The following is a 12,550-nucleotide window of genomic DNA, read 5'->3' on the forward strand; positions in this document are numbered from 1 at the left end:
TAGTCCTGTGGAGAGTCCCACACTCCGTGCGTAAATGCATTTCACCTTGTAAAAAAAAAAAAAAAAAAAAAAAAAAAAATATTCCTCCAGTCGTCTTCAAGAGTCGCCGCGCCAAGCTGCTCTTCCGTTGGTAGCACTTGCTCTAGTTGCTGCGCGTATTCCTCTGCAGTACGAACGCTACGTAGCTGCTCGAGATTGAGTCCCGGCGTTCCTGTGCGACGAGTGCTGTGCACCGTCGATAGTTTTGAGCGCATACAAAAAAACTACAAGGTGGTCTGTTTTCTTTTTAATTTCAATCCATTATAGAAAATCGTAAAACATATTCTAAGCCGAATTCAAACCTGTTTGTAGATCATGTTAGTTCAAACCTGTTTGTAGATCATGTTAGTACAGGGTGCTCCATCTTTTATGTCCGTATGTACACGCTGAATAACTTTCATATTCACCAACCGAGCGATTGCATCAGATATGTTTTGAAAACTTCAATTCAGTACAATCGTCAATTCAGTACGAAAACGTTAATTCAGTGAATCACTTCACACCTAAACAACGCGCTGAAATAGTGACACTTTTCATCGAAAACAGTCGGTTCATTGTGTTAACTCAACGTGCATATCGCCCCTAACTCTTTACATAGAATAACGACTGAACCCATCGACTTTCGATCTGTAGTTAAGAATTTGTTGGAAAATACTGGGATATGCCGTAATAACTGAAAGAGCAATTAAACAAAGAGAATCTGTCAGTTGCACTTGAGACCTTTTCTAATGTTCATCGAGATTACTGTAAAGAAAAAAACGGTCATTCCATTTGTTTTCGTATGTTTCGCACTCTGTGTTCCATGCCAACTAACAGGGCGATACTTCAATTGCTAGAAAAAAAGAGCGAAACTATTTTCTTGTCATTTTAGATGATTATCAATCTTTTCACTACCGGAAATAATAAATGAGACTATAAAATAATCTGCAGATTTGTCTTAATCGTGAAAACCAGCCAATTCCCCGAAAAATGCACGAGGGCGTATCTTCATTATTAACACAGGAGTCATACAAGTAAACATAACGAAAAAGAGCTCATCTTCTTTTATGTTGATTTATTCAGTTGATATTGAAGGAAAGCGGGAAATTTTACATACATTTCAAAGATAAACCAACAATTCATTCACTCATCAAAAATTAATTTGAGGACGATAATTCCTAAGTAGGAGTTGAGTTCAAATTCGAAACATTCATCGAATTGTTTCTCCATTTCTTGTCAATGTTAGATTCGCTCTCCTTTGGAAAACAGCTGATCTGTTTTCTATGACACTTTCATGCATGCTGGGTGAGAATTACCTTCAACGATATTATTCCACGCACAGCGTGCATGTATCACGCCGTAGTTTTTTTTACCGGGATTTTTTTTCTGCTCGTCTTTTTCCTCTGTTTACTTGCTTTTTCGCTATAAAGCGGAGCTGTATCTGTCAACAAATAAATAGAAAAAAAGTTGTGAACAGTCAGAAAACACCTGAATTCTGTTTTTATGCAAAAAATCGATTATTTGTGAATGAAATTTTGTGTTAGATAAATTAAATTGTTTGAGTGTTGGTGTTAAATTGCAAGCAAACCAATTTAAAAAGTCTGCCTGGAGCAGCGAAACAATTTTCAATGGAGACGAATTGCAGTCATGCAGATGATGATCCGGACGTTCTGGCCGAAGACAACACTAGACCATCGTTACCGGAAGATTTCCCTAATTTTCGAGACTTTCAAATCGAAAAAATGGTGCAACATTTCAGGGTGGTGACCGATGGTTCTGAACAGCGACTCCGACTAGGCTTCAAATGTAAATTGTGTAATGAGGTGTTCAATAAAACCATGCAGTTGCTGGGCCATATACGAAACCATTTTGAGGACAACCATAGCTGCAGAGACTGCGGGAAATATTTTTTCGATACGAACAAATTGAATATTCATAAAAGGTATGTTTTGGCAATTTGATAATTTTTCTGGTTTGATTAATTTTCTTATTCTCCTAGAGCTAAACATACCCAAGCGTTGAAGTGCCAATTGGGGTGCCCTAGCTACACAACTTCGAATCTGAAATGTTTACAAACACATTATTTGCGTTATCATTGCTTGAAAATACGACCTAGGGAAATGAAAAAAATGGAAGAAAAACTGAATCCAGCGATTCGACCAGACAATCCTGTAGAAAAACAACGAGTTCACAGAGTTCAAATTGTAGATCAACAACGATCGCTACCTGCGGCTCAGGAGCCAGAAGAAGAAAATGCAGAAGAATTAGAACAGGACACCGCTTTTAAGCCGGACCTGGAAGAAGATGATTTTGACGAACCTGAAGACTACGGCCAGACGGTAGAATGCTGTGTATGTGATGTTTACATTCCGACCGAAGAAGATCTGCGATTACACGAGGAAACCCATAACAGCCCATTTGTATGTAAAATATGTTTCAATGCTTTTGAGCAGCTAGACGATGCCCGAGATCATTATGATGCTCACGAGAAAACGCAGGTTATGCAAAGTCCAATTCAAATTCAATCGATAAATATCTCCCCTGCAATTGTACAGCAGCAGATCCATCAGACTAGTATACCGGTAACGGCTGTTGCTAGTCAGCATCATAACCCTACCCCCAGTATGGCAACTATGATTGTAATGCACAATGGGACACCTATTTTGATTCCAGTGCAAACCTTCGACAGCAGTCAACTGGTTCCAGCATTTCCACAGCAACAAATCCCTCCACAAGCTACAACGACTGCCACCACGATTACTCCGATCACGACTGCCTGGCCCATAAACCAGTTGCTTCCGGTCAACAATCAAATCGAAATCATTCCAATTCACTCAGCTTCACCAGCCGCTGCTGGATCTTGCTCTGCCGGACAAGCTATTCCCATACAAAATTTTATCAACCTGAAACCCGACCACAACTCAGCGACAAATAACGGTGGAGGTATTGTGATAACTCCTATCACAGCTTTAGATCAAAACTACCTGAGACAACAACAACAGCAGCAGCAGCAGCAGGTGATGCAGCAGGCACAGATACATTTACAGCAACAACAACATCCGCAGCAACCACAGCAACAATATCAAACACAATCGTAAACTTGCTATTCTTTAAAACTAGTTTCACCTGCAAATGAATCGTGTTTTCGATGACATTGATAAGAAACAGAGTTTTGTGATGAACTTCAGCACACTTCAGAAGAGTCATTTTGATATTTAAAATTTCGCTTCATCTGTTTGCAATACGGTTTTACTTCTCACAATTAGTTGATTGACAATCCGACGAAAGAAAAAGCGAGCAAAGTTTCTACAAAACAAACTTTCATCATAAGCGTAGATACGAAACCTAGAAGTATTCTAAAATCAAATGGTTTTGTTTCGTTTCACCATTTTTTAAATCTTATATTTATTCAATATCGTTAACAACATATTTCAAAGGCGTGTAGTCTTTGGATGACGAAACAATCGAAAAAGCATTCACGCGCAGCTGTTAATCTCATGCTCGGAATCAAGTCGTGCGAAAACTCTGACCCTGATGTGCAGAAGTATCAAATATTCTAAGCAGCATCTGGATATTAAGTTATTTTTGTTTAATAGTCTATATGCGAATATTTTTATTTTTATTTAGAAAACGATCAGTCAAGTTTACAAGCGAAAACAATAAACTTTGTTTATCTATAGATTTAAAAATGTCGTTTTACTTGATCGTGAATATGACCGTTAGTCAGTGTCCCATTCTTACAATACAATCCAACAACCGTCCTGATTATTTATTATCTTGTCATTTTTCGATATTAGTATGGTGGTCTCGTCGAACATCTCGAGTAATTCCGATTGCTGTATCAAGTTTACTCGCATCACCGTGAGTAAACTGAGTGTTCTGACGAGCCCAAGTGGCGAAAGAGAAACAAAACATGCCTTATATATCATAACCCAGTAAGGAACGGAACAGTAAATTGTGTTGGTAACTCGGTATGCGTTGTTTGGTACCTGCCCGCGAAGCAGGACTACAGAGGATCACAGTTACGAGACTGTAAAAAGAATTACTCTGACTGCAAAATATATACGAAGATGAGTTCAGTTTCATCACTTTGAGTCCTGTCACCCTTGTATTTTTTTGCAAGTTTTCATTTTCGCTATTTCATTCATCAGTTGAAAAGTGTGAGTTAAGAATCCAGAGAACCACGGAATTTTTTACCAAATACCAAATTATTATGATTTGTATTTATTGTTATCATCGATAAAGTAGATATTTTCATTATACCTTATGATCAAAAAAGAACCCAAAAAAAACGCAAAATTTTAATTTTTAGTAAATTTCTTTATTATCGCCTTCAAAGTACTCTCCTCCTGCGGCAATACATGCATGCCAACGCTTGATCCAATTTTCCGTACAAGTTTTATAGGCCGCCGAAGGTATGGCCTTTAGTTCACGCAGCGAATTCTCTTTTATGGTCTCTATGGTCTCAAAACGCGTTCCCCGCAATGGCAATTTGAGTCTGGGGAAGAGGAAAAAGTCACACGGGGCCATATCTGGAGAGTACGGTGTTTGGTTGATGGTATTGGTTGAGTTTTTGGCCAAAAACTGCGACACAACCAACGCTGTGTTTTTGAATGAAATTCAGCTTTTTTGGCACCAGCCGAGAAGCGACGCGTTTCAAACCCAAAACATCAGTTAAAATGTGTTCGGCTGATCCATAAGAGATGCCCAACAACACAGCAGTCTCTCTAATCGGTACAGAATTATTTTGCAACACGATTTGCTTTGCCGATTCAATGTTTTCTTCAGTAACAGATGTTGTTGGGCGGCCAGGGATCTCATCATGATCCAAGCTTGTACGACCACCTTTGAAGCGTTTATACCACTCAAAAGCCTGTGTTTTTCCTAGACACGATTCACCAAAGGCCTTTTCTAACATTTTCAACGTTTCGAAACACTTAAATCCATTTGCAACACAAAATTTGAAGCACGCACGTTGTTCTAAAATTTCATCCATTATAAAAATCGCCACACGAAAATTTTTCAACTGCTTTGTATAGACGCCAAACAAAAACTAATCGTACGATATGCGTCAAAATTTGACAGAATGTGTATAAAAGTGTTGCCAACGTTGAGAGAATAAAAGTTTACCGATTGGACAAGCGCGGGAATTTTAAAATGAAAATTTCGGTTCTTTTCTGATCATAAGGTATCTGCATTAATAATGAACAATTCCTGCTTCACGTATTAAATCCTAGAAGAGTCTAACAATTCTTCGTTTCAGCTTTATAATAGCATTAAAGAAGCTTTTATAACTTGTATAGCATTTAGTCAATTACTTTGCGCGAATCTTCAAAGTTGAAATAATGTTGGGTTAAAATGCGTCGTGGTTACTTGGGTATTACCCTCCCTCAATGCACTGGGTATTGGGCATTGAGAGCGCCTCTCTCATGAGCAGTAGGGTAAAAACCACATCATATACATTAGCATTCAATGCTATATTTTTAAGCAACCAAACTTTAATGATAATAGTTAAATTAAATTGAGTTACTACTGTGAGTTTTCTTTTATTAAGAGTCTGGAATCACCCAGCCAAGCTGAGACAATTTGATAATGCGTGTTACCTGTTCAAGCGACCAAAGAAGAAAGAGGACGAGTTAATTCGTTGATCGCTTACTACGATTGAATAATGACAAGCGTGGTATCGCCATGGATACAAACAACACATTACCATGGGTACAAACATCACACTACCTCGTGTTATTTCCAGGGGTGTATTGTTGTGACTAGTTTGCTTCCAACGAATGTCTAGATATATTTAGGAAGGTATTCACAACCCCACAACTACATTGAAGAAATGTCTTAGTTCTGATAGAAAAGTAGATAAGTTCTTTGAATTGAAGCTAGTCTAAATTAAACTTTATCTACCAACAGAGCATTTGTCGGTAAAACAAATGTAAAATGGATTACCGACGCAAATTGAAAGTGAAGAATTCCGGAACCAAGAAATAGGTAAAATAATACATTATAACGCAATGAAGTTTGAAAATGTTCAGTTTAATTTTCAGTCTTCTCCAGTGTTTTGCTGCTGTACTGATGAAATCTTAGATTTTCTCAGATATGGCTTAAACGATTTTATTAAGCTTAGTCGCATTTGACAGCTAACATTATAGGTTGTGAATCAATTTCGAAGATCAATGGGCTTCCGATTCCGGAGATATAATGGTATAAGTGACGTAACCCTACAAAATGCATTTTTTTTTCTCCGCTCAGTTTTCTCGGATATGGTTGCACCGTTAAAAAAGCTTAGGCGCGTTTGAATGCTACTATTGAATTGTGAATCATGTTCGAAAACTAAGTATTGGCATATATTACTTTTGTGGAACTTGGCCTTTCTGTTAAAACAGACTTCGCAGCCGATTCTTAGTGTACAGAATCATTGCATGTCTAGTACTATGAATCCTGCTGACAGTAAGAGTCCTTCTAGGTCGGGGCTCGAACATACGACAACTGGCTTGTAAAGACCAGCGTCCTATGCATTGAACCGCCAACCCGTGTTACGAGAACTAAGTCTTAGGAGTTGCTTTTTGTACAGGTTTTTAGCGCCTTCCCAACTTAGTGTATGAATAGAAAAGCCCTTTCTATACAAAATAAATTCAAATTTGTTAGTTGGATTGTGAATTTCTTATCGAAACTGAAGACTGAGGGCTTGAAAAAAGTCTATTCTCTCGTAAAGTTCTAATGAGGGTGTCGAGGTTTGTGGGTTTGGAGAGAAATAATAGATCAATCAAAACCGTTAATGCAGAATCCACTCAGACTGAAGAATGCGTATTTTTCCACTGGACCAGTTTCTAAGTTGATCATAAATATTTTCGATGAGTAGATTGACTATCAGTGCATCAGTTTATTACCCAGCAAAACAGAAAATGATAGATTGAAGGAACATGAACCTTGCAACAATTCACGATGTAAAACACATGCAGTGGTGGGATTTTACAAAACAATTTTTATTATACAGAATTCAAGAGTTCTCTTATGGTATAATCAGTAATTATAACATCCCTTCAAATAGGTATTTTCATGTAAAAGATTAAAACAACTGAAAAAACTCAACCAGTTCATTCACTTTCGTTTTTTGCTTTTCTTTTTCTTGTGTTTCCTACCGTCTCGGGAATCCGAATCAGAATCACTGTCACTACTTTTCCTGGATTTCTTTTTGCCACTTTTCTTTTTCTTCTTCTTTGACCTCTCGTCATCCGAGTATTCATTCACAGATCCAGAATCTAGTGAGCGATGTTTGTCCTTAGAAGATTTGCGTCTGTCTCTACTCGACGACTCTTTGATCTTAGAATCGGACAGATTGTGTCGATTCGGCGGACTTGAGTCACGGCGACTCCTGCTATGTTCAGTGCGCCGTTCCGTAGAATACGAGCGACCACTTTTAGCAGGCTTATGTTTCGGTGAGCGACTGGCTGATGATCGGCGCTTGCGTTCCAATGGACTACGAGAAACACGACGTCGATCACGGTCTCGACGCTGATAACGATCGGGAGATGTAGATCTTTTGCGATAACTCGAACTGCGAGAACGAGAACGTGATGAACGTTGTCGTCCGTTAGATCTCGAACGTCGTTGAGAACGATTTTGAACTGGCGAACGGGAACGACGCGCACGTGCACCAAGGCGACTGGGACCGGAATCTTGTTTTGGAGCATTCCGTTTTATAAAGGTGGTCGGATATGGACGGTTCTTGTAGTCCACCATGCCTTGAACAACACGAATGTCGCGACCTTCACGTTCCTCATGATATGCAGAATTTGTTTCCGAAAGTCGAACTCGTTTGTCGTGTTTTTCTCTTGTGTCACGACGGCGTCCACTGCCACCGCCGCCTCCTCCAATGCCCCTTCGCCAAGGTGACCGATCTCTTCGTCCGCCTCCCTTGAGACCTCTTGGACTACGTTGGCCTTTGACACTACGTGATCTGGATCTGCTGGGAGACCCGCGACTATTTGATTTCCTCAATCGACTTGGTGCACGTTTGCGGTCTCTTCTTGTCGCGTGGTCATCTATGTCTTTGAACGATTTTTTGTCGGTTCCATCTAGATACTCGATACCTTTACCTTTACCCCTCCAGCGGACTTTGGAAACGGACTGAGAGAAATCAACATGAATTCTACGATCATCAATCAGAACGTTATCCATTTTGAAATAAGCATCCTCACAAGACTTTTGATCCTCAAACTCTATAAATGCATACTGAAGCGAATCTCCACTGACTTTGTCTCGAATTACTTCACAACCTTTGATCTTTCCAAATCGACTGAAAATGATCTGCAAGTCATCATCCGTAGTTACCGGGTTCAATTTGCAAACAAACAACACGTTCTCTGGGGGAGCCACATCTGCGTCGGGGATATCTCCAACTATTTCCAGTATTGTGGCCCGAGCTTTTGCTTCTTTTTCAGCTAACATTTCCGCCACCTCTTCAGCCGTCTTGCCATCAGTGTCGTCGATGTCTTCATCTGCAGCAATTCTGCCACCAGCCAAACGTTCCGCCGAAGGTGACGGGGAACGGCTCGGCTCCCTGAATCCTCTCGGATCATCAAATGGATCTTCCAAAATAACGGTATGGGTTATACGAACATCTTGGTACGGTTTATGTTTTTCGTCGCATATCACTTCATTCAGTTTCCTTAAAACCTCATGTCCTTCTGTAACTTCTCCAATCACAACATGCCCACCGCCATCTAATGAAATTATGTCCGGTCCCAAAGTGAAGAAAAACTGAGAGCCGATAAGTCCCTCGCCAGCGCACACCATCGACAGGAGACCTGGTTCCGTATGTTTGATCTTCGGGACCACCTCACCTTCGAAGTATCGTTTGTGTTTACCCTCTAAAACACCCCAAATCGATGATCCACCATCTCCGGAACCACTGGGATCGCCTGTCTGTGCAATAAATCCATGCTGAATTGTATGAAAAAGATTGAAGTTGTAGAATTTAAGCTTGCATAGCTTCAAAAAGTTTAATGCCGCACGAGGACGCTCCGTGAGAAACAGGTCTACCGTAACGTCACCGATAGTCGTTTCAATCACTACCGACATTTTGGAGTGCGTCTTGCTCCATCGACAAATGTCTACTCTAAACACTATTTCAAGTTTTTAACGTTCACGCAGCAACAGAAAATCTCCGCAAAGGAATAAGGTTTTGCTTTGCCAAAATACGAACGTGAATGTCAACAGCACACCGGTTTAGACCGTTTACGGTATGTCGTTCCACTTTGTTAGGGAATGATAGGCTTCACTTTTACCTGTTCTTGCCGGTCTTGGGTCTAGCTCTCAAATTGTTATCGTTTTAGTCCTACGATCTGGAGCGATTGGAGTGACAATTTAGAAAAAAACACCTTTTTGTTTTTTTTTCTGTGGATCAACTTCAAACAAAATTGAAGTAAGCCTTAGCGAGGGGTATGCACGAATCCAGCTTTGTTATATGTAATGATATACACGCTCGTTCAATGTTACTCTGAAATGAGTACAATTTCACTCACTTTCGTTAAAAGTGGAACTACTCTTTAGTAAGTAAAGCTTGTTTACTCACTTTTGAGTAAATATGGTAGTTGTCAAATTCTGAGTTACACTTACTCAGTGCTATAAATGGGAAAATTAGCTCGAGTGAGTAAATATTACACAATACCATTCGAATTATCTAAAGAATTCTTTATTTTAATCAAAACTGCGTGTAAATTAAAAACAATGCAACATTTTTTAATATTTTCTCAATTCTCTTATTTATATTTTGTAGTTTTTCCATATAAAGTTGAAAATGTTCTTTAAACTCCCTCACGTATCCTGGAACGAAGGTTGCACAAATGTGGCAACGAAAAACTTAAATCATTATTAGGATTAGGAGGTATAACAATATTACCTCTTAATTTTCGATAGACTTCTTCATCTACCACGGCTCCAACCTGCTCCATTTTTTTCAATTTTACTTTCTACAAAAAATTTTTGAACGTAATTTATCACACAACGTTTTTAAAGCTCTGTGAGTAAAATTTGTTGTCAATTTAGAAACTGAGTAAAAGCAGACCCTGTCAGCTTGGAGCGAAATCAATCTTTAGTTCAGCAACGCCATCGCACGGCATCACATTCAACATATCATGTCAATTGTATGAGTGCGCAGCCCTGCTATTTTGGCGCGCACGAATTTGACATTTCTCTCCCCTGCTTCTATGTATGAGATTCAGTGCTTGGAAAACGAATGAACCGAATTAGAGTTAATATCCTTCATACGCTTCTTGGTTCATGAATGTACTAGCAACTGAACCATTCATCATCCACTTCTGGTCTGATGGATTTGGTTCACATTTGTTTGTGTTTGTGAATTAACGCACTACTGGACGTGGAAGGTGAGCGTATAGAAGTGGTATTAGTTGCTCATTCTCTTCCACATTACAAGGCGAAGCTATGAGCGAATATCGTTCGTTTTGCATCGTAAGCAGCCACGGCTTGGAGAACGAATGAACCTCAATATGAAAAGCTCTTTTTTGTTTCCCTTTCACATTCGGTGTATAATGATCAAACTTCGCTCGCATTCGCACTTTTGTTTGAGCTTTAATAGTATCAGGATTGTTGTGATGTCTATGGCTACAAAAAGCAAAAATCGTTCCTCAAAGGGACCAACATTGAAGTAAAAAGTGCTCAGTATGATAAGAGAGCCAATGAGAGATTATAAATAATATCAATCCCAATACCGCTAATTTTAGTTTTAAGTACTGCTAAATGTTCATACGGCAGATAAATTATTTTTAATTCTGATTCATGAATGTCCACCAGTGCTTGCAAGTGCTTGGTGCTTGCTTTAAACAGCACACGCATTGAAGCAAACCGTATTGCGCAACATTATCGATCAACACTAAATTTTTGTTTGAGCTGTTAGTAGAATGTTGTCACTAATAGTACTGTTGTTGTACCGTTGAATTCCACTATGTTATATCACGTCATTACACCCTCACAAAGTCACTATTTTCACAGTCACTATTTTTCCGAAAGTGTATAAAACGTTATAATACATAGGAAGCCAACCAATACGGACCGTGTCATACCAAATACTTCTAAGCATCCCCATCAACACAAAATGGCAGCATTCCACCATATGATTCACAGAATGCTATCTTTGCCCCTTAGAAAAGATGCTGCGATAAAAGAGAAAAACTTTATTTTCGAAATTGGAAAGTTCAATGGATATCCAGAGCATACAATTCAAACCATCTTCGATAAAAAATCAAGACTGTTGAAAAAACAATCACTTACAACTTTGACCCCCCCTTCTGAAAATTTTAAAAGAATATCAGTGGACTTCAATCAAAACATTTCACACCCACTAAAATCAAAACTAAGAAAATTTGGTTTAGATTTAGTGTTCAGCAGTATGAACTACCAATTGAAAACTCTACTAGGTTCTAAAAAAGATCCTACAGAGAATTTGAAAAAGTCTGGGGTATACAAAATCTCGTGTCCTCATTGCGATAAAATATACATCGGACAAACAAAGAGAACACCGGATATTCGTTTCAAGGAACATATCTCAGAAATAGCGAAAGCATCCAAAGAATTGGAAAAGGGACTACCACATCACTTCAAGTCAAAAGTAGCAGAACATGCCTTTTTTGAAGATCATGAACTCTCTACTAATGACATAAAAATCTTAAGACAAATTTCCAATCCATGGAAATTAGATTCAGCAGAAAGTTTAGAAATTTTCAAAAATAACTCCATCTCTTTATTAAACCGAGACCAAGGCAATAGATCTTCTTGGCTTTTCCAGTTACTACCCATATCCAAGATAAAAACAAACATAGAAAACACTTAACTCTTCCAGTTTTCTGTTACCTGTTTTTACCTTTCATTTTGTGGTTTACCTACTTACGTTTCTACCTACTTACGTTTGTATAAAAGGAACTTCATTGCAGCATTCTTTCAATAAACTTATACAGGCCCGTGCGCAGGAATCATCCATGGGGGGGGTTTCAAGGGGAGAGGGGGGTGTCCAAAAATGTAAAACGAATTCTGACAGGATCGTGCGCAGGGGGGAGGGGTTTCAAATTATGTCAGTTTATAAATTGATAAAAAATTGATAAAAAAATATGAATTGTCAAGTTATTTGCACTTTAATATAATAAGTACTCCATTGTTCATGAAACTTAATTTTAAAAAATTCTTCATGGGGGGGGGGTTAAAACCCCCAAAACACCCCCCTGCGCACGGGCCTGAACTTATAAAACCGATACACTGAAGAAGGATGCAAATAGCACTCCGAAATACGTATCTGTACTATAACGTTTTATACACTTTCGGAAAAATAGTGACTGTGAAAATAGTGACTTTGTGAGAGTGTAATGACGTGATATAACATAGTGGAATTCAACGGTACAACAACAGTACTATTAGTGATTATCGATCAAGCTTATCATCTTCCGAAATGAGAGAAATATGCTTCAGTGCAGTGCCCATTCATTACGAAACTTTCCTTATTCCGTACACTTGAAGGCAC

The 12,550-nt window shown here is 38.9% G+C and overlaps 2 protein-coding genes across 2 annotated transcripts; one reads left to right on the forward strand and one right to left on the reverse strand.

Annotated features, from left to right (window-relative positions):
* The first annotated feature begins 1,459 nt into the window (after nt 1–1,459).
* On the forward strand, nt 1,460–3,688 carry LOC131430159 (zinc finger protein ZFP2-like). The gene is made up of 2 exons (XM_058594884.1): nt 1,460–1,960; nt 2,018–3,688. The coding sequence occupies exons 1-2, from the start codon at nt 1,647–1,649 to the stop codon at nt 3,114–3,116; spliced, it is 1,413 nt and encodes a 470-aa protein (XP_058450867.1). The 5' UTR covers nt 1,460–1,646; the 3' UTR covers nt 3,117–3,688.
* A 3,295-nt stretch (nt 3,689–6,983) lies between these two features.
* LOC131430161 (peptidyl-prolyl cis-trans isomerase sig-7) lies at nt 6,984–9,444 on the reverse strand. The gene has a single exon (XM_058594887.1). The coding sequence runs from the start codon at nt 9,100–9,102 to the stop codon at nt 7,120–7,122; it is 1,983 nt and encodes a 660-aa protein (XP_058450870.1). The 5' UTR covers nt 9,103–9,444; the 3' UTR covers nt 6,984–7,119.
* Nucleotides 9,445–12,550: the final 3,106 nt, after the last annotated feature.

The sequence above is a fragment of the Malaya genurostris genome, chromosome 2 (genome assembly GCF_030247185.1).
Source record: "Malaya genurostris strain Urasoe2022 chromosome 2, Malgen_1.1, whole genome shotgun sequence".
NCBI classification, from domain to species: domain Eukaryota; kingdom Metazoa; phylum Arthropoda; class Insecta; order Diptera; family Culicidae; genus Malaya; species Malaya genurostris.

Excerpts from the sequence above, each read along its gene's own strand:
- LOC131430159 (XM_058594884.1), top strand. The coding sequence starts at position 1,647 with ATGGAGACGAATTGCAGTCATGCAGATGATGATCCGGACGTTCTGGCC. Across the intron at positions 1,961-2,017 it reads AAATTGAATATTCATAAAAG|AGCTAAACATACCCAAGCGT; the intron begins GTATGTTTTGGC and ends TTATTCTCCTAG.
- LOC131430161 (XM_058594887.1), bottom strand. The coding sequence starts at position 9,102 with ATGTCGGTAGTGATTGAAACGACTATCGGTGACGTTACGGTAGACCTG.